This window comes from Neolamprologus multifasciatus, chromosome 12 (genome assembly GCF_963576455.1).
Source record: "Neolamprologus multifasciatus chromosome 12, fNeoMul1.2, whole genome shotgun sequence".
Taxonomy (NCBI): domain Eukaryota; kingdom Metazoa; phylum Chordata; class Actinopteri; order Cichliformes; family Cichlidae; genus Neolamprologus; species Neolamprologus multifasciatus.
The window spans coordinates 9672453-9695434 of record NC_140450.1 but is presented as its reverse complement, the minus strand read 5'-3'; the positions used below and the strand labels follow the sequence as shown (position 1 = coordinate 9695434).

At 39.7% G+C, this 22982-nt stretch overlaps 1 protein-coding gene across 1 annotated transcript in view; it reads left to right on the top strand.

The window, feature by feature from the left end:
* LOC146506426 (transmembrane protein 132C) overlaps positions 1 to 22982 on the top strand; it is a 265985-nt gene that overhangs the window by 79330 nt on the left and 163673 nt on the right. Inside the window, exons 2-3 of the mRNA XM_085181047.1 lie at positions 16564 to 16982; positions 17847 to 18424. Coding sequence (XP_085037173.1) covers positions 16564 to 16982; positions 17847 to 18424 — 997 coding nt within the window. The remainder of the gene's footprint in view (positions 1 to 16563; positions 16983 to 17846; positions 18425 to 22982) is intronic.

Genomic DNA, 22982 nt, shown 5'->3' with positions numbered 1-22982 from the left:
GCTTGCTGTTTGTTTTCTTCAAATTATGTTGTCTCTCCCTAGTTAGGGTTTTCCTAAGCTGCCAGTTAGACATGAGGCTAAACTGGTGACTCCCCTAAAGTTATCTGTCAAGCTGGTTCTGTTGGGTGCTGCCCATGAAAAGATCATATATGGCTTTCAAATGAATATGCCTATTGTTGTATTTTTTTGAGAGGAACATGTAGTTTGCTTGTTGTTAAACCTCTTGAATGCTTTGTTGTGTCTTCATTGCAGAATACAATGCCTAGTGTCTCCCATTCACCCACCCCCACCCCACCCAAAATAACTGTTGGAAAAACTACTGACCTAGTTTGGAAAGTTCTGAAAGACACCACATATAGCATGTTTTCAGAAACTTATGGAAGTTATGAACTTGAATGAGACACTGAAAGTGTGTTTTAAAGTTAAGTACAACCATGGTGTATACACTATTTATACAAGCTTGGGCAACATGAAATGTTTTGACAGTTTTGAAGTCAGCCACAGACTTTTATCCCCATTAAAATCCAGGGTGTGGACAACGATGCAGGTGAGCAGCAGGCTCAAGCGAGTGATGCAGGTGAGCAGCAGCAGGCTGCTCACAGTGGTGCTGTTGACCACCAGCTCACCGTCAGTGATGCAGACGAACAGTAGGCCATGAGTAGTTCTGGAAACAGCAACCACCAAATAGCATGGCAACAAACAGTGGGGGACACAACCAGCACTCAAATAATTGTTGGCTGTTTGATCTCCATAAATGTTGAAAATGAACATTTATTTAGATCAAATGGGATAAATGCTCAAAGATGACTCTTTGTCACAGTTCTCAGATATAATATCACAGTATGAGCATCAGGAGTCATGTTCCCTATAGGAAAACCATTACATTTTAAATGAGTCCTTTTGGAAGTCAAGACTTTTTCCATTTTTAACTCTGTTTTAAAGATGAAGGAGAGTAAATAAAGTAAATAAACAAAAAGGCTTTTTGTAAAGAAGATATTGATTAAATTCAGAAAAGAAAAATCACTGAAAGCTCCTCTAAAAGCACACGCACAGTGACATGGGTGAAGCACAGAAGGTAATCTTCTCTTGGAAGGTTTTCACTGCCCTCTTTTTCTTCTTTCTCTGGTCTGTATGAAACTTTTGAGAGTAGTAAATATCAGAACAGAAAGAGATGGAGAAAGGCAAGCAGGGCTAATAGATAATAAACGTACTGATGTGTTCCTTTTGCAGGAAACACACAGCTCAATAGACAATAAAGCCAAATCGGGAATAAGCTGGACAGGGCAGTTCTTTCTTAAGCAGAAAAAAATGTGTCTGTCTTTGTACACATTTGTTTGTTTTTATAACTTGCTAAATTGACATAAAACTCTTGAACAGAAACTATACAAACAATCATCCTCTGCTAAGGTCAGCTGGTCAAAATGTGAATGTGTCATGTTGGGCGAATAGAGCAATAAAGAGGAACTACCATTACCACCTGGGCTACAGAGAATGGATGAAATATTTGAGTGTTTCGGAGAAGTGATCATTTCTAGAATAAAAATTTGGAAAGGTCTATCTGAAAAACTCAGTGCTAGATTGTCTTGGTAGACTGAGGTCGAGCTCCAGTTTAGGACTTTGACTGTTAACAACCTGGCTGTTTCTGAAAACTGGCACCATCTGAATTTTGTAGAACCTCCAGTGTCTCAAATCAAGAAAAGAGGAAAAAAAAAATCTTCTACGGAGGATGCCCCAGGACTATGTCTACTGTGCTCTTTCTACTTATAATAGAGGGGATCTAGGACCTGATTAAGATTCATAGGCACATAACATTATTTTGCCTCCAAACAACACAGTACAATCTCTGTCATAAGCAGCAACTGCCTTGGTTTAAAATGGCATCCATGCTACTTCATAGAGTAAAAGGCCAAGCAAATCACAGGTTTCTTTTTATTCTAGACCTTACTGTCATAGACTTTTCACCCACTTTAAGAACCATTTTTAAGAGACTGTTCTCAGTTCAGTGGTAATATTGGTGACGAACCTCTACTCTCTGCGATGTCTGGAGAAGCTGCTGGAAGGAGGTCTTCCTGATCTCCTTAATGAAGCCTTGGGGACTCATTCTGAAGGGGACCAATCTGTTTTATTATCATTGTCCATTTGTGCCACATGTAGGAGCAGGATGAGGAAGAAAAAAATGTTATCTTTTCAAACACCTGAATTGTGTGCATTGTCAGAGGTGATGAAGAAGGCTCTGTACACTGTGGCTGTGCAAGTCTTCAACAAAAGCATCATTGGCTGGTGTCCAGGAGTCAAGGTGGTTAGGTGTGTTGGCGCTGTGTTTGTCTCCTAGGGGCAGCTGGAGGTCTCTGTACAAACCTCCCACAGAAAAATGCAATGCACATCTCCATGGGAGAGTAGTGATTCATGTCTGTTGAAGCTACAAGCAAACGTGTGACACATATAGATTTAAAATAACACTCCTTTTTTTGCCCAGTCAGGCTAAGAAAACATTGCAGCAACTGTGGATTGGCTGTCCCTAACTAGCTAACCATTTTTTTCTTTGCTACAGCAGTGCTTACTGGTTTAGCAGCTATATCAGAAGACAGTATTTGTACTTTTGGTCCAAAGTACTCTGCAACAGAACATAGGATGGTTTGTCTGATTAACTTTCTAATAGGCTGGGTTCACAGGAGCATCTGGGTCAGTAGGAGAAATGAAATGATGGGTATAGCTATAAAGGCTGAACTTAGAGTCAAGAGACTGGTGGGTGCAAACCTTAAAATAGAATTTGTAAACTATGAAATGGTCTGACATTGAAGAATTTGTTTATGAATTTGTTTCTGTTATGTTGTGTGCAATGTAATTGGAGATAGACATAATTTGTTTTGTGCATATTTTTTCTTGTGTGCATGTCAGATAGTCATTGGGTTTGGTATTGGATTGCAATTAAGTTAAACTTTCCTCTTATTTATGTTTGTAAGTTGAAAAATGTAACCAATGATGGGTTTGTCAAAGGTCTGCTCTGCTCTCCTTTCCTCTCTTTTCTTCTCCAATCCACTCTTATCCTCTACTCTCCCTTGCTACTTTGTTCCTATTGGTCCATTAAGTCAGTTGATGCTGCAAGTCCTTTAGCTCTTTTATAAGCAGCTTTTACAAGTTGGCTCACTGACTGTGGACCACTGAAGGATAGAATTGAATGGCACCAAGGCCCAATGGATTTATCCCTTTCTTATATTCACAGCCAGAAGATCCTGGCCTGACACACACAGACGCTTTTCTTCATAGCTCTGTTTTGCTTGAAACAACTTTTACTTTATTTGTTTATCACACTAACTGGCTTCTGTAATTTGGAAACTCTACAGGTGAAAAAACAAAATCAGTTTTGTATTACTGTAGAGCTTGTTTCAAGTAAACAAAAGAACCACCAAAGTTCATTTATCTGCTCGTATACTATCTCTGCCACCTGTCTTAGAAGCTCATTACAGTAGCTCAGACAACTTTAAACCACACCATATCCTTGAATAAGCCTGGGTTTCCCACTGTGGTTGAATAAACCATTTGCTTTAATTTTGTATATCTGCTACTAGCAGACAAATGCTTGCCATTGTTCAATAAGAAATGCCCATCTGAAATGAAATTGGTTGTTCAAAGCACACTGATCCACTGTGTATTTGGGAATTACTGTTTTACTGCCTGTTATTGATAAGTGTTTTTCAGTTTTTCCTAAAGGAAAGATGGCAGTCCATCTTCCCACTTGGAGAACATGCACACATTAACTTTATTAGAAAAAAAATACTGTTCACATAAGGAGTCCATAGGCCCAAAAAACATCGACCCAATGTACGGTGTATTTCCTAGGTAATATTTATAACTTATTAACAGACATAGCATCTGGTAGTTTCAATACCTTGTGTGTGGGAATGTAAGTCAGAATGAGTCTTGGATTTCCTACATGCCTTTCCTCAATTGCCGTTGGTGCTGCTGACTTCCTTTCTTAGAGGTCCTTTCTTTATTTTCCTCAGACTCTCTTTTTCAGTTGTAGGGTGACCATTTGAAATTGCTCCTCACACCTTCCTGCTTCTTATTCCACACACTCACATCTACAGTGTGAAAGACAGAATACCCCCCCCCCCCCGCCCGCCACACACACACACCACCCGTAGACCACCCCCAAATCAATCCACTGCCCACCTGCAACCAGCAGCCCCCACACCTTTCACACAAGCAGGCAAAAACCCACAAACATGCACAGAAAAATAAATTCTCTGGCATGACTGTCACAAAATTTACATTCACAATTCCCAAAGTCCTCTTCCCATCATCTTATCCATCCTTCACTGAATCTTTCATTCACTCAATCTCGCCCTGTTTCTCTTACTCCTCAAGGAGAGGCTGGCTGTACAGAGTGAAGGAAATTGATAAGGAAATCGGAGAAGGGTGACTGTGTAAGTATAGTGAGAGTGGAACATGCTTTATGAACATGGAAGAGTATTTCAGTTCAGCTTTGACCAGTCATCTACTGAGAACTGCAGATACCATGATAACCACAGCTTTCACAACAGTCAAATACACCCAAATACACCATGTAGACTTCACATAGTAGTATGTATAATAGTACCTTATTAGTATATAGAAAATAATATTCCCTGTTGTAAAACTAACAGAAAAAATGTAATAAGGCTTGGTTATGTTATGTTGATTAACCCACATATGACAGAATCAGTCTTTCTCCTGCTATCTATCTCTTTTCTAACCTGAAGGCCATTTTATAGCCGCTGTTGTCTTCCTCCCTGGTAGTGCAACAAACTAAAGGTGACAATACAACTGCTGGACCTGTTTTGGTGTTATTTCAGCTTGTTATGCACCTCTCAATTTCTGCAACCTGGCTAAGGTGATGCGGTCTCATTGAAAGCACTGTTGTCCGTTTTTGCTGCTATTTCAATGTAACTAAACCAAGGCTCAGAGAATTTCAGATTGTACAAAGGGAGATGTTATGACAGCTTAAAAAGATGGAATTTTGTTTGTAGAAAACCTGGAAAAAAATCTCCACAATTTCTTTGCTTCTGATTTCGGCTACTTCTCCTCCTACACCAGAGCTGATGTGGAGGTTTTGTCTGAGTGGTGACACATACTTCATGAAAATATTGCAGAATATTGTTTGGCAAACTCTCACCACTGACATAAATGCTATGATGACATCATTGCATATGACTTGACCAATGCAGTGACCATGAGTAGGCCATAAAACATTGTATGGGCTATTTCACAGCCATCTGATATCACGCCAAAGCTTAAAATGGGCACGCATGCTGAAGTTTCAGTACCAGGAGGGGGAGATAATATATTTAAATCCAAGACGTCGTTAGGGACCAAGGAACGTATGAAGTACATTCCAGGATTCTTAATTGCTAGAAACTAATAAGCTACGCTGCTTATATATATTTATATGTAAATGTGTTAGCAATGTCTGTTTAAATGCTTACTCGTGATTTTTTTTTAAAATGTTGGCTTGATAAAAAATATCTCCGTCTGTTGGTCCTGCAGTTTACTACAATGTCTGCATGCGTGTCCATTTTGCGCCCCGGAGAGGCAAAGTGTGAAATGGACGAGTTGGACCGACGTCTCTGCTACACGTTTTGTCATGATACTGGATTGTTTACAGAAGTATCTGAGAAGTTGTCCCTGGAAAAAGTTTGGAAAAGGACAGATGCCTTCAAAAAAGTACAGGCGATTGGTTGAACCTTCTGTTTATTTATGTAAACTAACTTCTTCTTTTTTTTGTTACTGTGAATTGGCTGCATATCTTAGAGCCTGGCAAGATGAATTCTATTATAATCTTATACTGTGGATCTTGTGAGAATGCCTATAAAAAGGGCTAATGACAAAGACAGAGGAACGTGAAAACAAACTGAGGAGAGGAGAAAAGTGATGCTGGGAGGTATACAGGATTTTAAAAAGTAAGCAAGTAAAAAAGAAGCAGGCAGAAAGTGAAAGGGGGTTACTGGATCCAAGCAAGTTGGATGGAAGGGTAGGGAAAGGGATTAGTGGTGGTGGAAAGAGATAGTAGTCAGACCATACCTGGGGAAATGTGACTCCACTGATCCTATGACAGGGACATCAATCAACAGGTGGTGTGCATGGGTGTGTTTGAAAATTGTGGGGTAGACAAATTCAGCAAACACACCAACGGGCAAGGACAAACTGAAAGGTAACTTAATCACAATAAAAAAGAGGGTGGACTGAAGCAATAATTCAAGGCAGGAATATGACTCTATACACGACCACCTTGTTCATGTAAAAAACAGTGTTTGGGGTAGCCTGCTACCTGTGGTAGGCTAATACTATGTGCAGATGTTGAGGGTGTGGGCACCTATGACCATCTTGAAGGAAAGATATCCAAACCGCAAAATACAAAAACATTTGATTGACCAACAACCCCACAATATTGTGTTTTAAAGGTGTTTGTTTTTTGCAGGTGTACCCATAGAAACAATCTGTACAACTACAAATGGACAAGTTAGGACAGCAGCCTGCACTTTTAAAAAAATTAATGACTTTCAAAGTTATCACAATAGTTTAATTGATTATCTTTCCATTTAAACATTTGTATATAGCAATATAATTTTTTAAAAAATAATATTGTGTATGCTGGCTAGTCTTTTTGAGTGATCTGGGACATCCATCCATCCATCCGTCCTTCCTCCCTTTTCCACTTTTCTGGGGCTGGGTTGTGGTGGGAGTAGTCTAAGCAGAGAAGTCCAGACCTTGCTCTCCCTGGGCATCTCCTCCAGCTTGTCTGGGGGAACACCAAGGCGTTCCCAGGCCAGCCAAGAGATAGAAACTCTCCAGCATCTCCTGGATGTGCCCTGGGGCCTCCTACCGGTGGGACATACCTGGAACACCTCACCCAGGAGACACCCAAGAGGCATCCTTGTCAGATGTCCGAACCACCTCAACTGGCTCCTTTCGATGTAGAGGAGCAGGGTTACTCTGAGCCCCTCCTGGATGGCTGAACTCCTTTCCCTATCTCTAAGGGAGAAGCCAGCCACTCTTTGGGAAAAAAAACTCACTTTTGCTTCTTGTATCTGTGATCTCGATCTTTTGGTCACTACCTAAAGCTACACAAAGGGGTGTAGATCAACCGGTAAACTGTGAGCTTCGCTTTTACCCTCAGCTCTCGCTTTACCACAACAGACCTGTACAGCAACCACATCACTGCAGCCGCAGCACCAATCCGTCTGTTGATCTCCCGCTCCATTCTCCCCTCACTTGTGAACAAGACCCCGAGATACTAAATCTCCTTCTCTTGGGGCAGTAACTCATCCCTGACCCAGAGTGGGCACTCCACCCTTTACCAGCTGAGGACCATAGCCACAGACTTGGAGGTGCTGATTCAAATCTGGTACCTGACTGCATAAATTGCATCTACACCTCATCATCTATCCCTCTCACCAATCCCTGTCTTCTGACTGTTTGTTTTGCTCTGCACAAATCTTATCCGTAGAAATGCAGATAGACTTTGTATGCATTGCTAAGACACTCCAATAGTTGCCAGAAAGTGAAAGTCACACCTAATGCACACGTTCTATAGACTTAATCCTGTTTGACATATTGTCACTAAACAGTTTGCAGGTCAAAAAGACTCTCAGGCCATAAGAAAAGGAAGTCCACTCCAATAACATTACTTGGGTCTGGCATTGAGCACATTTAGACACAGTTTACACCACTCAAAATGAGAACTTCAAAAACAGAAAAATCATCTATTGTATAAGTGTGAGGCAACTGACCTGAAATAATATTTTGTTTTTCTGCAGGACAAGCTTTAGTTTTAGAGCCCTGGTGTTTTAGAGTTTCGATGCCTAAACAAAACAATACCCAAAAACAAAAGCCCTTTCAATCTAGTTCTATACTTAAAGAAAAGTAAATTAAAGTGCATGCCAGTAAAGTACATCAGAGATGCAAAAAACCCAAGGGCAATTTATTGAAGTTAACTAACGGTCCAAATTCCCAACTAGTAAAGGTTTTATTAGACCCTTTGGCTTTGGAGGGGTTTTTCTACAGATTTTTACAACTAATACTACAGCCCTGTTTTATAATATAGGGTTTGTCTTCCAGATCCAGTTCAGATAGTCATAATTTCCTTAGGGATTATTAAAGTATTCTGATTCTGATGACATCATCAGAGGTTATTTCTTGGACATTGTTTCTCCACAGCCACAGAAGACCTTTTACAACTTTTCACATGTCGATCAGTTGTGCCTATGACAATTACAGCTACATTAACCATTACAACCAATGGAGTTCCCCTAGAAGATTAAAAGTATCATTAATACTAGCGATAAGAGATCACACAGGACAGTATAAGGAGGGACAGACAGCAAGAGAAAAAGAGATAGAGAGACCACCAAAATAAACTCTATGCTCATGATGAATGGGCTGCTCAGAAATAGAAAACTCATCCCTCTCTCATCCCCTCCATCCTCGTTCTCCCTGTTATCTCTTCTCCTTAACCACTCTTTCCTTCCTTTCTTCCATAACTCACACCATCTCTATTTATCTCGCTGTATGTGTCTGCAGCTCTTTCAGTCTCCGCATTTCTTTCCGTCTCACTCTCTCAGATAGTGTGCCATCTGTGTGATCAATGGAGTTCATTCTTTTCAAAAAATTCTACCATGATAGATTTTCTTTCCCGTGTCGTGTGTGCACTGAATGAAGCAAAAGCAACCTGATGTTTTGATGCTTTTATCAAACACTTAAATTTGGACATTTGGTGGATTTTAACAATTACAAAATATGTAACTGCTTTACTAGAAATATTAGCTTTTTAATAAAATCACAATTACTTTGCTAGCCATGCCTAAAAATTTATAACGTATTCTCTTTTTGTCTAGAACAAAAAGAGACAAAAGCACACACACGATAACAACAATGGTAAGACTGGCAAAGAGGACCAGAGAGGGAACTTGACAGAATTAGTTGGCTGACGACGGTCACACATGAATGGAAATTGCGAGTAACGGTAATTGGGTAATTGTTTTCTCCTGTGGTCACAAGACAAGAATCCTATCAGCTTTTCAATAGTATTTTAATTTCGCCACCAGAGAATACAAAGTACTACATCTACTACTCCATCATATATTGTAACCCTAAGAGTTGTTACAGGACATTGAAGCAATCAGGGAATTGCAGCATTGACGGATTTTACAAGTGATGCTGGCTGCATCACAGAGTGTATATCACATTCTGTGAAAATACCATCTTACCAGCTAACACTGTATGCTGCTTTGTGAACAACAAACCGCAGATTGCTAGTGACCTGAAAGAACTACTTAATATAAAAAAGAAAGAAAAAAGAAGAAAAAAGCCTCAAGGTCTGGGGACATAAAAGAACTGAAAAGGGTGTAGAATGACCTAAGGGTGAAATGGAGGAAATGCAAAAACTCCTACAGGTGGAGGCTGGAGGGCAAACTGTAGCAGAACAACATGAAGGGTATGTGGAGTGGAATTAATAAAATCATTGGGTTCAAGTGGACAGAGAGACGAGCACGGGCAGCCTGGAGAGAGCAAATGAGCTAAACAATATCTTCAGCAAGTTTAGTTCAAAGGCCTGTGCTGCCTCCTCCATCACACACACTAAGTTCCACACAACCCCCCAATACCTTCCATTATTTACCTTTCTCTTTTGCTTTCCCCCAAGAGATTTTACCCACATGTGATAAACCACCTCCTACTTGACTTTTACTTCTAGTGAGGTTGCAAGACATCTGGAGAAACTACATCAGGACAAGGGGCTCTTAGGGCCTGTGCTAGCTGGCTGTCTGTGATTCACATTTGCATCTTGTCTGCAACCTGAAGCAGGAGAAGATACCAGTGCTTTGGAAAACGTCATGTTAGAAACTGAGACCTTTGCTACCATCAGCGGTACAGTCACACTCATAAGAGTCATAAGCTCCAAGCAGGAAAAACTGTGATTGGAAAACATGTAAAGGGGCGACCATCCAACCAACCACTAAAGTGACTCTGATAGTTCAAGATGGCAATAAAACAGCAATAGACTCAGACTGCTATCAGCTTGCAGTCAAATTGGATCAAATTGGCAGGCAAAAAAATCAGTGTAATCACCAGGTAAACACCTATCTTTCTTAGTCACAAAGAGGTTGCCATCCTAGTTTTGCTGTAGTGTTACTGAACCATTAACAACTATTGACCAGGTGCCATCACATGACATCTGATTAAGGTGCTGGAGAGACTAGTTTGAGTTATTTATGAAATTGCAGGTGAAAACATCTCCAGTTTACAAATAGACCAAATCTGCAAATGGATGACACATTAATCTACATGCTGCAGAGAGCATGCTCCTATTTTGGTAGTACCAACTGCTTTGTGAAGATCAGGTGCATTTAACACCATTCAGCCAGCTACTGAGCGAGAAGCTACAGGAAATGGCAGTAAACACATCCACCATCTCGTGGATTACAGAGTACCTGACAGACAGGCCATACTATGCGAGGCAGTCCTCTGTCTGACTTGGTGATGTGCTCAACAGAAAATGTGCTGTCTATTTGTGTTCACCTTTTTACACCTCAGACTGAGATGTGTGAGGTACTGAAGCCGACATCCTTCAATGTGTACAGCAAAATGTTGGCAATTTTCTACCAGTCAGTTATGGGGTACATAGCGTTATTTAGAATCATCCTTGTAGAATAAGTCAATGAATTGGTAAATGTGTGTTTTGAGTGGTCAGTAAGTAGAAGCCAGTCCAGTCCATTCCACAGTAAATCAGGAACAACATTTTAAAACAATTTGACACATTCTGCCTGGCAGTGAATGGCAACCCTGAATCACATCAGATACATAAAGATGGATTATGCATCTCAAAATGTTTTCATATTAAAGTTCTCCCTCCATTTTTATGTATAAAAATTTACTTTAATATACACTCTAGCCTTTTACTAAGCTGTCTAAACATTCATCATTCATCCACACAGTCACCGGCACTTTTTTAAACAAGGCTGACAATGAAAGATGGTCTTTGTGTGCATGTATGCCTGTGTGTGTTTATGTGTGCACCTCTCTCTAATTAAATTTAAGAATCAGACTCAATATTTAACCAACACAATATCGGGCACTGCTGATAACATTATCAAATCTTGGTATCTGTCCTTTTCACTCATACCCATCTGGCTTTTCTCTTGCTCTCTTTCTTTCTTTCTTTCTCGCTTTTCCTGTCCTACACGCTCCACTGTGTTTTGATTACTGGCTGAATTTGTGTCTTTGTACTTGGAAATAGAGCAGGATGGGCATTTTGAGAGGGGGAAGAAGGATCACAGATGGGCCTTGTCAAATCTCTGTACATCTGGCCTTCTCCCTGGCCAGTTTTCTACACAGAGAGACACAGAATGATCTATACTTATATTTCATGACCATTTTGTTAATCGTGATCATGCATGCACAAAGATGAATAAGGGACAGGGATAGTTTTGAATGTCATATAAACACATACGCATAGTTAACCATGCATGCCCATGAATGAAACACGCACACTCGAGCGCTCATAAATACACACACACACAAAGACAAACTGTGCAGCAGGACACAGTGGGTATGGACTCCTGTTGTGGTTTATGGTTGCCAAATAATGATGGCAGGGAATCAGGATCCTGCCAGGTTTAAAGGTAGCCAATAGCATATCAGTATAAGGATGACAGAGGGCCAACTCTGACTTGTTGTATAGCGCCACCAATTGAGCTCAAATTGATGTCTCTTTCCACTGAAAGCCCTTTTTATAGTAATGCATCTTTTAAAAAAAATATAGATTTCCTGTATTTTGGCATTTATTTAATTTGTAACTCAGGTTTATTAAATTGCCCCCATTGCTATGTTTTTTGGGGTGCAAGGCTGCTACCAATCACATTGCAATCAAACATTGATCAGTGCAACAGTGCAAATAGGACAATATTTCATTAATATGCAGAGGAACTTTTTTTTTTCCCCAATTTGTTTCTCATATTTTGATGATGTTAATGACTCCATCCAAGGGTCAACTTTTGTCTGCATGAAAACGCTCTGCATGCACGTATGTTTATCAGCTGTTCAAGGTCCCTTTCCTAGATTGGGACATATGCTTCATAGAGTCCCGTGGACACACACACACACACACACACACACACACACACACACACACACGACATACATGTAGCAATATGCACCTCAAAGGTACTCATAATGATAGAATAAGAATAAAGAAAAAGGAAACCTGGAGCTTACTAAGAAAAAGTACTGATTATATGACCACATGACCTATCTGCCAGACATGATTATTTTGAGCTATATCAGAAAACCAACTGCGGGTACATTTCAAAGGAGCTTCTTTCCGCCAATGACTCTCAACCTCCAAGAATAATAGGTATCAAAATATGAAGTGCTTATCTCCATGCTGCAGCCATAAATCTGCATAATGTGGCATAATGTTGATCTCTAATACTACATGAAGTTTCATATCAAGTAATAAATATAACATCACCTTAATAGGTTATTTTTTATGGAATAAACCAAAGCACTGAAGATCAATGAAATACATATTTTTACATATTCTAAAAGCCTCTTACATTACACAGCCAACGACTCAAGACTGAATAGGTCAAATCTCCTGCATTGTTTGTAATATATTGAAGAAAAAGGTGTTGGGTAAGCAATAAAGTTCTATATTCGACAAAGTTTGCAGGGTTAGGGCAGTTTTCCGACTTTCTCCTTTCCTCCATGTACGTTTGAAACAGTTCTGCCAGAAACCTCTACTCCTCTTCTGTACTCTCAAGAAATAAAGCATTTTACTGTACCTTTAGTGGTACTAAGGCTTATCTGTAGGTACGTACCATCTATGGTACTGCAAATGTACTCTCGACAAGAGTACTTAAGTCTTAAGCCTAAAGAGACCCACCTTTAACCTCTGGTGATACCTAATGTATTGGTGCAAGATCTGAGTTGTTTTTGGTTTTTTTAAAAAGGTAAAAAAAGAAATTGGGTACCAACTAATTTGTATGATATATTTAATTTTTACATTTTTGTATATTTAAGGACAGAATTTCTAGGTGAAGTCAAGTGGCAGAAGGCTTCCACTTGGGTGAATCTCCTGTCTGCTTTTTGCAGATGATGTGGTTCTGTTGGCTTCATCAGGTGGTGGCCTCCACCTTGCACTAGAGTGTTTTACAGCTGAGTGTGAAGCAGCAGGAAGGAGAATCAGCACCTCCAAGTCTGTGGCCGTGGTCCTCAGCCTAAAACTTCAGGGTCAGGGATGAGTTATTGCCTCAAGTAGAAGAGATTAAGTATCTAAGGGCCTTATTCGTGAGTGAGGGGATCATGGGAGTGGGAGATCGACAGATGGATTGGTGCTGTGGCTGTGGTGACGCAGACACTGTACCAGTCCATCATGGGTGTCAATCTTCTCACCTATGGGTAGTGACCGAAAGAAAGAGGTTATAGACTCATTTTCCCCCAAAAATGAGTTTTTTTTGGAAGGGTGGTTGGCCTTTCCTTTAGAGATAGGGTGAGGAGGGCCATCTGGGTGGGGCTCAGAGTACAGCTGTTACTTGTCCACATCAAAGGTAGCAAGTTGAGGTTGTTCCGGGTAAGGTGTTCTGGGCATGTCCCAGTGGGAGGAGGCCCTGGGGCAGACACAGGACATACTGAAGAGATTATATCTCTCAGTTGGCCTGGGAATGCATTGGCATCCCCCAGACAAGCTGGAGTAGGTGGCCGGGGAAAGTTCATGATGCTGCCCCCAAGACCCGGCAGCAGATAAGCAGAAGAAAATGGACAGATATTTTAATTTTATGTTTTATTTTGTAAAATAAGCAAAGCAAAGTGGAGAAATTTGTGTTTGGCTGATTATTTTTATGTTGTAACAGTACCTCTTGGCAGTATACCATCAGACATTAGGTGCTTGGTGACAAGCACGCCACATTTGCTTGACTTGGTATTGTGCAAAATGAAGTTGCAGCATTATTTGGAGTGAGCCCTAGAATCATCTCCAAATTTAAGGGGATATAAACAGACTCTTCAGTAGTATAATATTTATTGCCAAGAAGCACTGTTACATCAATAAAATAATCAGTTTGCAGATTTTACAGCTTTGTTGCTTTACATTCCTTATGTCACTTTGCTAAGTTAATTTTATACATAATTATATCTATTTGTTTTTAATTTTATCCAGTCATCTCCCTGACTTGCATATTAATAACAATTTCCAGTCTTACCCACCATTCAATCCACAATTAATTCCACATGCCTGAAGGGAGGAAACGTTGGAGGCACAGTGAGAAAACATGGCACCATCATCAGATGAAGAATAAAGAGAGTAACCAATAGAGGGTAGATTTTTAGGGACAGAACCTCAGTTTGAGATTGTACAGTAATACAAAGTCATGGCCATTATTATTTGAGAAAAAGTTATAGTTTTAGAATTTTTCTCTACAGATTTTAATTTGGTAGCAGCCATATTAAGCTTCACTCCAAAGCTTTAGTGATACAGAAAAGTATCCATCTGTTCTAAACTGACCTGAGACAAGATTTTGTGGTGAAATGTAATGTGAAGCATATTAGCATCTTTAATCAGTCAAATGCTTTGTCTGCTCATTTTTCCAGAAATGTTTCAATTTTTGTCTTTATCATATTTTTTTTCATTTTTTTCTTTTCTTGTGTTTAGTCATCTTCCTCTACTTCAGCCTTCTTCCCTTTATTCTATTGCTCTCTTACTCTTCTCTTTTCCCTCTGCTTGTCTCTCTCCCTTTAAACTGTTCCCTATGTGCCCACGCACCATAACCAAACCAGCCTGCTTATTCATGTTTCACTGAGGTATCACTTTATTTCTGTGCTATTATTTTTTTCTGTGTAGTCGCCTCGGTATGACTTGCCCCAGACAGCGCTACGCTGTCCCACCCTCATTATATTTTCACACTTCGCTTCCCTAGGACACAAAATGCACACACATTTCCACACACACCAAATGCATTATGTGTGTCTTTTGTTTATGCCAGCTTGGGTTCAATGGAAATCCATCTGTGTGTGGGGTTTTTTTGGGGGTTTTTTGTACGTGTGTGTATAGGGAAATGTAATAATGTATTCTTTTTTTGGTGTTTTTATCATAGTAGGTTGCCATGTAGGCTATTCATTCATGATAGTTTCCACAGTATGCTTATTGTTATCATCAGGAACTGTCATCACTACAAAAACATTGCACTATAGGCATAAAACTTTCGTGAGTAGGTTCAAATCTTTCATCTTTTAAAAATGGATACATTTTGGTATATATTGATAGCAAATCAAACTTAACTTTTATTTTAGATATATAACCTGCCAAAGCTTAGCTTAAACAGACAATAAAACACCCTACTGTCACCCAACTCAATCCTGCTAAATCCGAATTGATGGAAAGAAGGAGGCACTTTTCTTAAAGTGTGCAATGTCCACTTTAAACCAGAAATAAATAATAAGAATCACAGAATATAGTGAAATTAAAATATTTTGAAATACCCTGTACAGTATAAGCAAAACTATTTTAACATTTGGTGAAAAAGTTCTTTTGTAGAATCTGGTAAGCAGGTGTTTACCAAAATAAGTTTCCAGGGCATTACGTGCATACATCTGAATCTCTGGCAACATTCATGGTACTGTAACCGAAGACCAAAGCAAGCTTAAAAAAAGAACCATTCTCTTCCTTGACTTTACTAAGCTGTAACATAATTAAATATTTATGGTGGGGGCATTTAGCTTACATTCACAATTAAACAGGTTACAGTAAGTGTTCAATTCTGTGCTTCAGTGCATTACATAATAAAAATCTGACAAGCCAAACAGATGAAGGTTTAATGTAAGAAATAAAAAAACCCCACTCCCAACACAGTGCTTTCATCAGAATTCCTTGCCCTCTTTGGAACTGAGATACTGCATCAAAACCACAGTAATCTGAGGCTACAAACTCCCAATGTTTATGAAATGTCTGGCAAATATGTTGGAAGATGGATACAAATTGAATGTAAATATATGGAAATAAACTGCAAAGGAGCAATATGTCATTTTTGATATATGCCTGTGTAAGGCCTTTAGAATAGGGATGAAAAACAGCGATGCATTAATGTAACCTGTGATGCTCAGTCTAACACTAATATATAAAACTGTGAGCTAATGTGTTCGCACATATTTTGCCTTGTAAAGAAACTATAGAGAAATACAGTGTATTTGGATCTGTGTTGGTGTTTTTAACGCGTGTGATTTATTTAGAAAAGCTAATTGATGTGTGCATATGTTTATATCAGTATATGTAAAACTGAATAAATAACACAGCCCAGTGAGCCTTGCATTTAAATACTTGAATTTATGTTGGCAGATGATTAGCTGCTTTGGATTTCTGTAAAAATTGACACTGTAAACAGTAAACATTAGATATTTGTTTTATGAAATGAGTGTTTTTATAATTCTAATGTTGTTAACTATTTTCTTTTCATTTTTCTTGTCCCCATCCTTTTTCTCTTATGCTTTTTTCTCCTTATTTCTTATTTTCCTCATTTATCACCCATCTCTCATCAGTGTCTGACAGCCCATCTGTAGCAGCAGGCGGTGGACCAGGCGGAGGGCCGGACATCTCCCAGTCCCACTTCTCCTCCTCTCTTCCCACCTACCTCCCTGTCCAATGCCAACTAAGTGGCGCTGATTCCGCCTTCTTCCTGCGAGAAGCCAATCAGGAGGTTATGCGAAACGGCAGCCTATCATCACGGACTGAGCCATTCTTTCTCCACCAGCTAGAACCAGGCATTTCTGCCCCACACTCTCTGCCAAGTGTAAACTGCAGTTATGGAAATCTGAGCACTGAGCAGCCAATCCCTGTGGAATTGCTTCAAGGTCCACCACCACACCTGCTCCTTTCAACAAACCGTGTGACGTTGAACTGGAAGGTCAAAGGTCAGGTAGTGGTGCCTAAAGTGGGATCAACAAGGCCCTGGATACAGGTATTTTTCTGTTTTATATTGTTTATATGTTTTTTCAAACATATACTGACTTAACTTTGAGGCTTCACATACAATACACTTACCCATTCAAGAATCAAGAAGCACTAATTACATCATTTGGTAATTTATTTACCTGTATGTGCTTGCATTCAGCTTTATTTAATACTTAAAAATTGAATCCATTTATTATTCAATGAAAACAATGTAAAACCTGCTCTTAGAGACATGTTTTTTTATCCTGTTAAACCTGCTTTTTGGCCACTAGGGGTGATAGGGAGTAAAGTTGTAATAGAAAGCATCTCAGCAAACACATGTTTGCATATTTGGGAGAAAAGAAGGATATTAGTATTTATCATATTTATATCCATCTGATTGGAGAAGCTCCCATATTCAATTTCTGTCCTCTCTGTTATGGTTTCCTCAAATTCTGAAAGGAAACAGTACAGTTCTGTAGCAGCTAAATACTCCATTATGTTCACAGGCTAGTTGCCCATTTTTTTGTGCCATACAGCAGGGAAATGTAAGAGCAGTGAGAGTCAGCCAAAACAATAAAGCTGTGGTTCAGAAAATTAAACCAATGAGCTGTAAAGCTAAGAGGCTGCAGAGTCAGGTGATAATTCTTTATCACTTTATCACCAGGAGAAATACCCTTTACACACAGTAATTTGGTCCAGTGCTTATACAACATAAAAACATTAAGTTGCCCAGCTTTAATGAATAGACGAATATCTGAGATCTGTAAATGACAGGAAAGAAAATGGTTTTATAAAACAGAGAGATAGATAATTTATAGTCTTTGATTGTGTCTTACTAGCTGTCCAGATTTTTCCATTATGACATTATAGGCTTTTGTTTCTTCTTCAGGTATTATTTTACCTGGTAGGGCGGCGTTGGGATGAGCCTGAACCACCTCCATCATCCCTCCTCCCATGCATCAGGGCCTTGGCCATCCGTGACACTAGTGAAGCAGCACCCTCGGCAGGCTGCCGACTCATGGGACCATCTGGTATCTGTGTTGTCCGTCTGGAGATTCCCCCAGCTTGGTTTACACCACCACAAGTGAGAAAGAGACCTCCTGAAGTGGCGCTACCATCAGTGGATGTGTATTACTCAATTATACCAGTGGAAGGTGCTGGTCAAGAATGTCCCTCCATTGTTAATGAGCCATGGAAAGCTCCAAGTGCAAACCCTGGGCCACATGGTGGTCTGGCTATGGGCCTTGGGGGGCAGTGGAGCACCCTAGTGGATGAAGGTCTTCAAGACATGCTGAAAGTTGGTTCTGTTGCAATGAGCATGGGCCCTGTTTCTGCCAAAGGAGAAAGACTACAAATAGATGACAATGTGGAAGTTTTGGAGCCTCCCAGTCCTGTTCGGCTTGGCAGAACAGTGGCTTTTGCCATCTACATGAAGACAACTTCAAATACGGAACAGTTTACATTGAGGTGGGAATGCATACACTTTCACTTTATCATCTGGCTTCGTTTTTGTTTGTCATTCTGATATGCATTTCAGTTTCACTCTGGTTCTTTTTCTGTCATCTTCACTTATTTCTTTCCTTCCCATCCGCTCTCTCTCTCTTCTTTCAACACCGCCGCCTCCTGAGGTTGATGGCTGTCACCTTTGTGTACTCAGCCTCTTTCAGGAGCCAGCAATGCAAATAACAACTTCATGAATATTCATGTGTGATCCAAGGAGGAAAGAAAACACTGAAAATGAAAAGCAGGAAAGGGAAAGGGTAACACTGAGGGACTTAAGGTTGGGAAGAGAGACAAGTATAAGAAAAGAAAAAAAAGTCATGCAAGGTCAGCTACATTACGTTTGTTCTGACATAAGCAGCAGGATGTTTTCAGGTGGCTGTTTGTAGGGGGAATAAAATCTTTTCTGGTGACATAACGTTTATAACCCCTGATCTTGAGCTATTATGGAGATCTGCATTCAGTCTCTGCCTCATCATTTCACTGTCTTTAGGGATTTCAGGCTGACAAATGATAGATGTGCAGATTTATCATTCTATTTAATGTACATCCCAACACACATTGATGTGGATTGCTGTGGTATTACCATAAAATTGTACTCCTACAAGGGTTAAAACAATTCAGGATATTTTGGGGAGCTTTGTGAACCATGTTATGACTTCCTTTGTCACATTAGGCTTGGCTTACTGTGTTTTAACATTTGCAAAGGATTTCATTTGATTTAGCTAGTGAAGGCTGGACAGCAAAAAGTACTTGGAACAGCTTTAGCTGATGCACATTTCCAAAGGATGTGTTGCCTTAAGATATTTTCTGGTAAGTAAGGTGTCTTGAGCTGTTTCCACTCATGTATCAGGAGAATATCAGGATAGTCAAACATTTGTAGTTGTGTTTTCTCACATGTAACACATAGCAAGAGATAGTCAACCTCAGAATCCTACAACTGGAAACAATTGGTTTGCTTTAGACAGGGCTGCTGCCTGAGTAGAGCTTTCAGGAGGCAACATGTGTGACATCCATTTACTCGTTGCAAATTCACTGGACAATTATCTGCTGTATTTTCACATGGTGCGATAATGTCTACACGGCGTAGTGGTTTGCACATTTGCCTTTGTATGCAAAAATCCTCAGTTCGAAATCAGAACAAGACATAAACGTACCCTCAGTGGGTCATAAGGTATCGTACTCTTAGTGTTAGTCCCAAGCTTCCAAAAAGGAATCTGTGTTAAATCAAAAATGTGGTTCCAGCTGCAGTGGAGAGCCTTGGGAGACGAGTGAACAGCCAGAAGAACCTTTATTCCTACATGTGTGCAGTTGGACATAACTCGGACTTGGGAACTGCCAGGTTTAAGACAGCCAGACTAATTGATTATTCATATATACTTCCAGCAGGTGATCTTACTTGATGCCTAATTCCTTTTTTTTTTGTACTGCACATTTGGACCATTTATGTTAAGTAAACTGATTTATGTAATCAAGGGACATATTTACTACCACAGACAGTCAATTAAAAATTAAGATTGATATTAAGCAAGTCAAAATCCTTTTGCCATCAATTTACACTTAATGTGATAGTTCATCTTTAACAACCACCAAAGTTTATTGTTGTGTATTTATGCTATTAAGAAATATTTTGGAATGGTTGGCATACACAATTGAGTAATTTGCACCACATGAACAGTTGCAACAAGGCTAGCAGGGGAGTCGGTAAAGCACTGGTTATACACATTCAGAGTCACCATAAGGAGGCAGGACACAGAGTTGTGTTACTGGGGTTTTATGCATTAACTAAGGGACATATAAGCCCTGCCTAGTTGGCTCAACAATAACAGCTTGCTGGTAATGACAGAACTGTTTATGAAACACTTTACTGTTACCGTCTGATTCTAGTCAAAATGAATGGTCAGCCCCCAAATATTATTTATTTTAACTAAATTAACTGGCAGTTGGTATTGGCAGTTTGGTGTCATGAAATGGCATCCCAAATCATTGTGCACCTTATTGTTATGCATTTTTTACTTTTCCCGTCTCATTCTATGCCGTCAATATCCTAACCCTGAGATGCATGCTAACCCTAACCTTTTCACATGTCATTTGACAGCATCAAATGACACCAGATAAAGGTTATGGCTAGGGTAAACACCAGAGTTAGGACCGATAGTTGAAGAGAGAGATAGAAAATCAGTGAAAAATGCATTAAGATCCATCCATCCATTCGCTTCCGCTTATCCTTTTCAGGGTCGCGGGGGGCGCTGGAGCCTATCCCAGCTGTCATAGGGCGAGAGGTGGGGTACACCCTGGACAGGTCGCCAGTCTGTCGCAGGGCCAACACACAGGGACAGACAACCATTCACACTCACGTTCACTCGCACATTCACACCTAGGGGTAAATTGGATTATCCAATTAACCTATCCCCACATTAAGATGACAAGTGAAATATAGTCGCATGCTAATCATATGCATTGTTAGTTTAACTAAGCATTTTAAAAATACAGTTTCTGAGGTCATTTTTTTAAAGATGAAAAGATGTTATAGATCAGTGTTCTTATATCTTCAAACAAATCAATACATTTAGAATTAATAGATTAAAATACATAACCACCTGCACCAGTTTGTGGAAGCTATCCTGTTGCTCTTTGAATAAAGCTTTCTGCCCAATTGTGTTTTATGTATGTGACTAAAGACTGGCCACTTACGTAGTGCATCAAATGCAAAGTAGACAAGAACTCGTAGGTTTACTTGCTCGTCTGCAAATTTAGTCTCAAGATTTACATTGACAGGTAAACAGAGAAGTGACAGCCTACACGCGCCACAGATGAACAGCAGTCAGAGTTGTTTCTCTTACATTTAGATTATGCACTTGAATTTGGTGTGAGAAAACAGAATTCAGTTGACTACAGTCTGCAATCTAGTGGTGAGATTTTACACACTGTACCTTTAACACTATAATCTAAGTCAGTTTGACACATGTTCCTTGCAGATACAACTATATCTAAACTTGTGCATTTCTTTGTGCACATCAAATGTGAAGTTGATCTCAGGACACAGAAGGAAACAAGAGGCGGCCAGAGTGCAATGCAACTTGTCTTGCTACCTGCTGACAAACACACACAGACACAGAGGGAAATAAATATTCCACCAACATCCAGTGTTATTTCTCTCTGCCATGAATGCACGCATACGTCATGTGAACATTCATGCATACTGACGATGTTTGTTTTATGTGTGTGTATTAAAGCACACACCCAAACACAAAAAACACACACTTACCTGTTGAAGTGATGAGATGTGATGTTTTGGTTCCCCCTACAGACACTTTGTCTCTGCCTTCATCGTGGAACACCATTGTTGTGTATATGTTTACACATTGTCTTGTGGGTATGCAGTTGTGCCTGGTTCTGCAATGGAAAGAAAGTGTATGGAATAAAAATCATCCTTTCCTTTTTTAATGCCAGGCCTGTTATTTATTGTGGCTATCTCGAATTATGCGTTGTTTCTGCTTCCGTTCAGTGTTTTTTCTCTCCTAGGTTTGTCCACTCATTTTTCCACGTTTGAAAAACGTCCAACTTCTATTTTACATATTCCACTTATCTCCTATCTTTATGTCTCAGTTGAGAAATGTGCCTGTTTATATGTGTGTGTGTGTCCTACCTGCAAGTCTTGCCCTTTGCCCAAGCAAACAGTTCAATGGATAATCTCCCATGTTAGACGCAGAGTCAGACATGTAATAAGGCTTAAGTGGATTTCATTCCTGTGCGTGAGCGGGTGTGTGAGTATGTATGTGTACGACACATAATAAGCCTTAAGTGTGCTCCATTACGCTGAGGTGATGTGATTATGATAAACTGCTGAAGAGATGGAGGGACACGGAGAGAAAACGAGTGAGAGAGACATACAAGAATGAGAAATATTAGAAAATGGAAGAAATGAAAAAGAAAATTATTAGAAAAGTCTTAAGAGAAATGGGTAAGAAGGTAAAGCAATTCACTTGCCTTTCTTCTTCGTACTTCTGAAAAATTAACTAAGAATAAGATGGAAGGACCAATGACAAGAGGCAGCATGTGTTAACTAAATTGGACTGGGCATCCTTCCTGTATCACCTGGCCTTGAGCTTGTAGTCTCACATAACCACACATGATTCTGTCAGTTTGGGAAGAAACTACATGTCTACAGACAATGAGCTCAAACTGTCTAAAAGTGTGGTACTGATTAAGTTATACTGCCAAGTCTTCCTCCTCCAGTTCTTTTTTCCAGTCATAGCTTTTACTCTGGTCATTTTAAATGTTTCATTTTTTCTACTACTTTGACTACATTTAAACAAAGTTAAAGGTTTCACCAGATACATCTCTGTTACCACTCAACTTCTCTTTGAACATCTAATGTGGTTTTAAAGTAGATAGCTCTCCGCGTGTAATGTTGTTACTACCACGCTGCTTTGAGTTCATTAATATCCTTTTATGGGCTAAGAAGAAAATTAGAAGTAAAAATTCATCCATCCATTTTCTTCCACTTATCCAATTCAGGGTC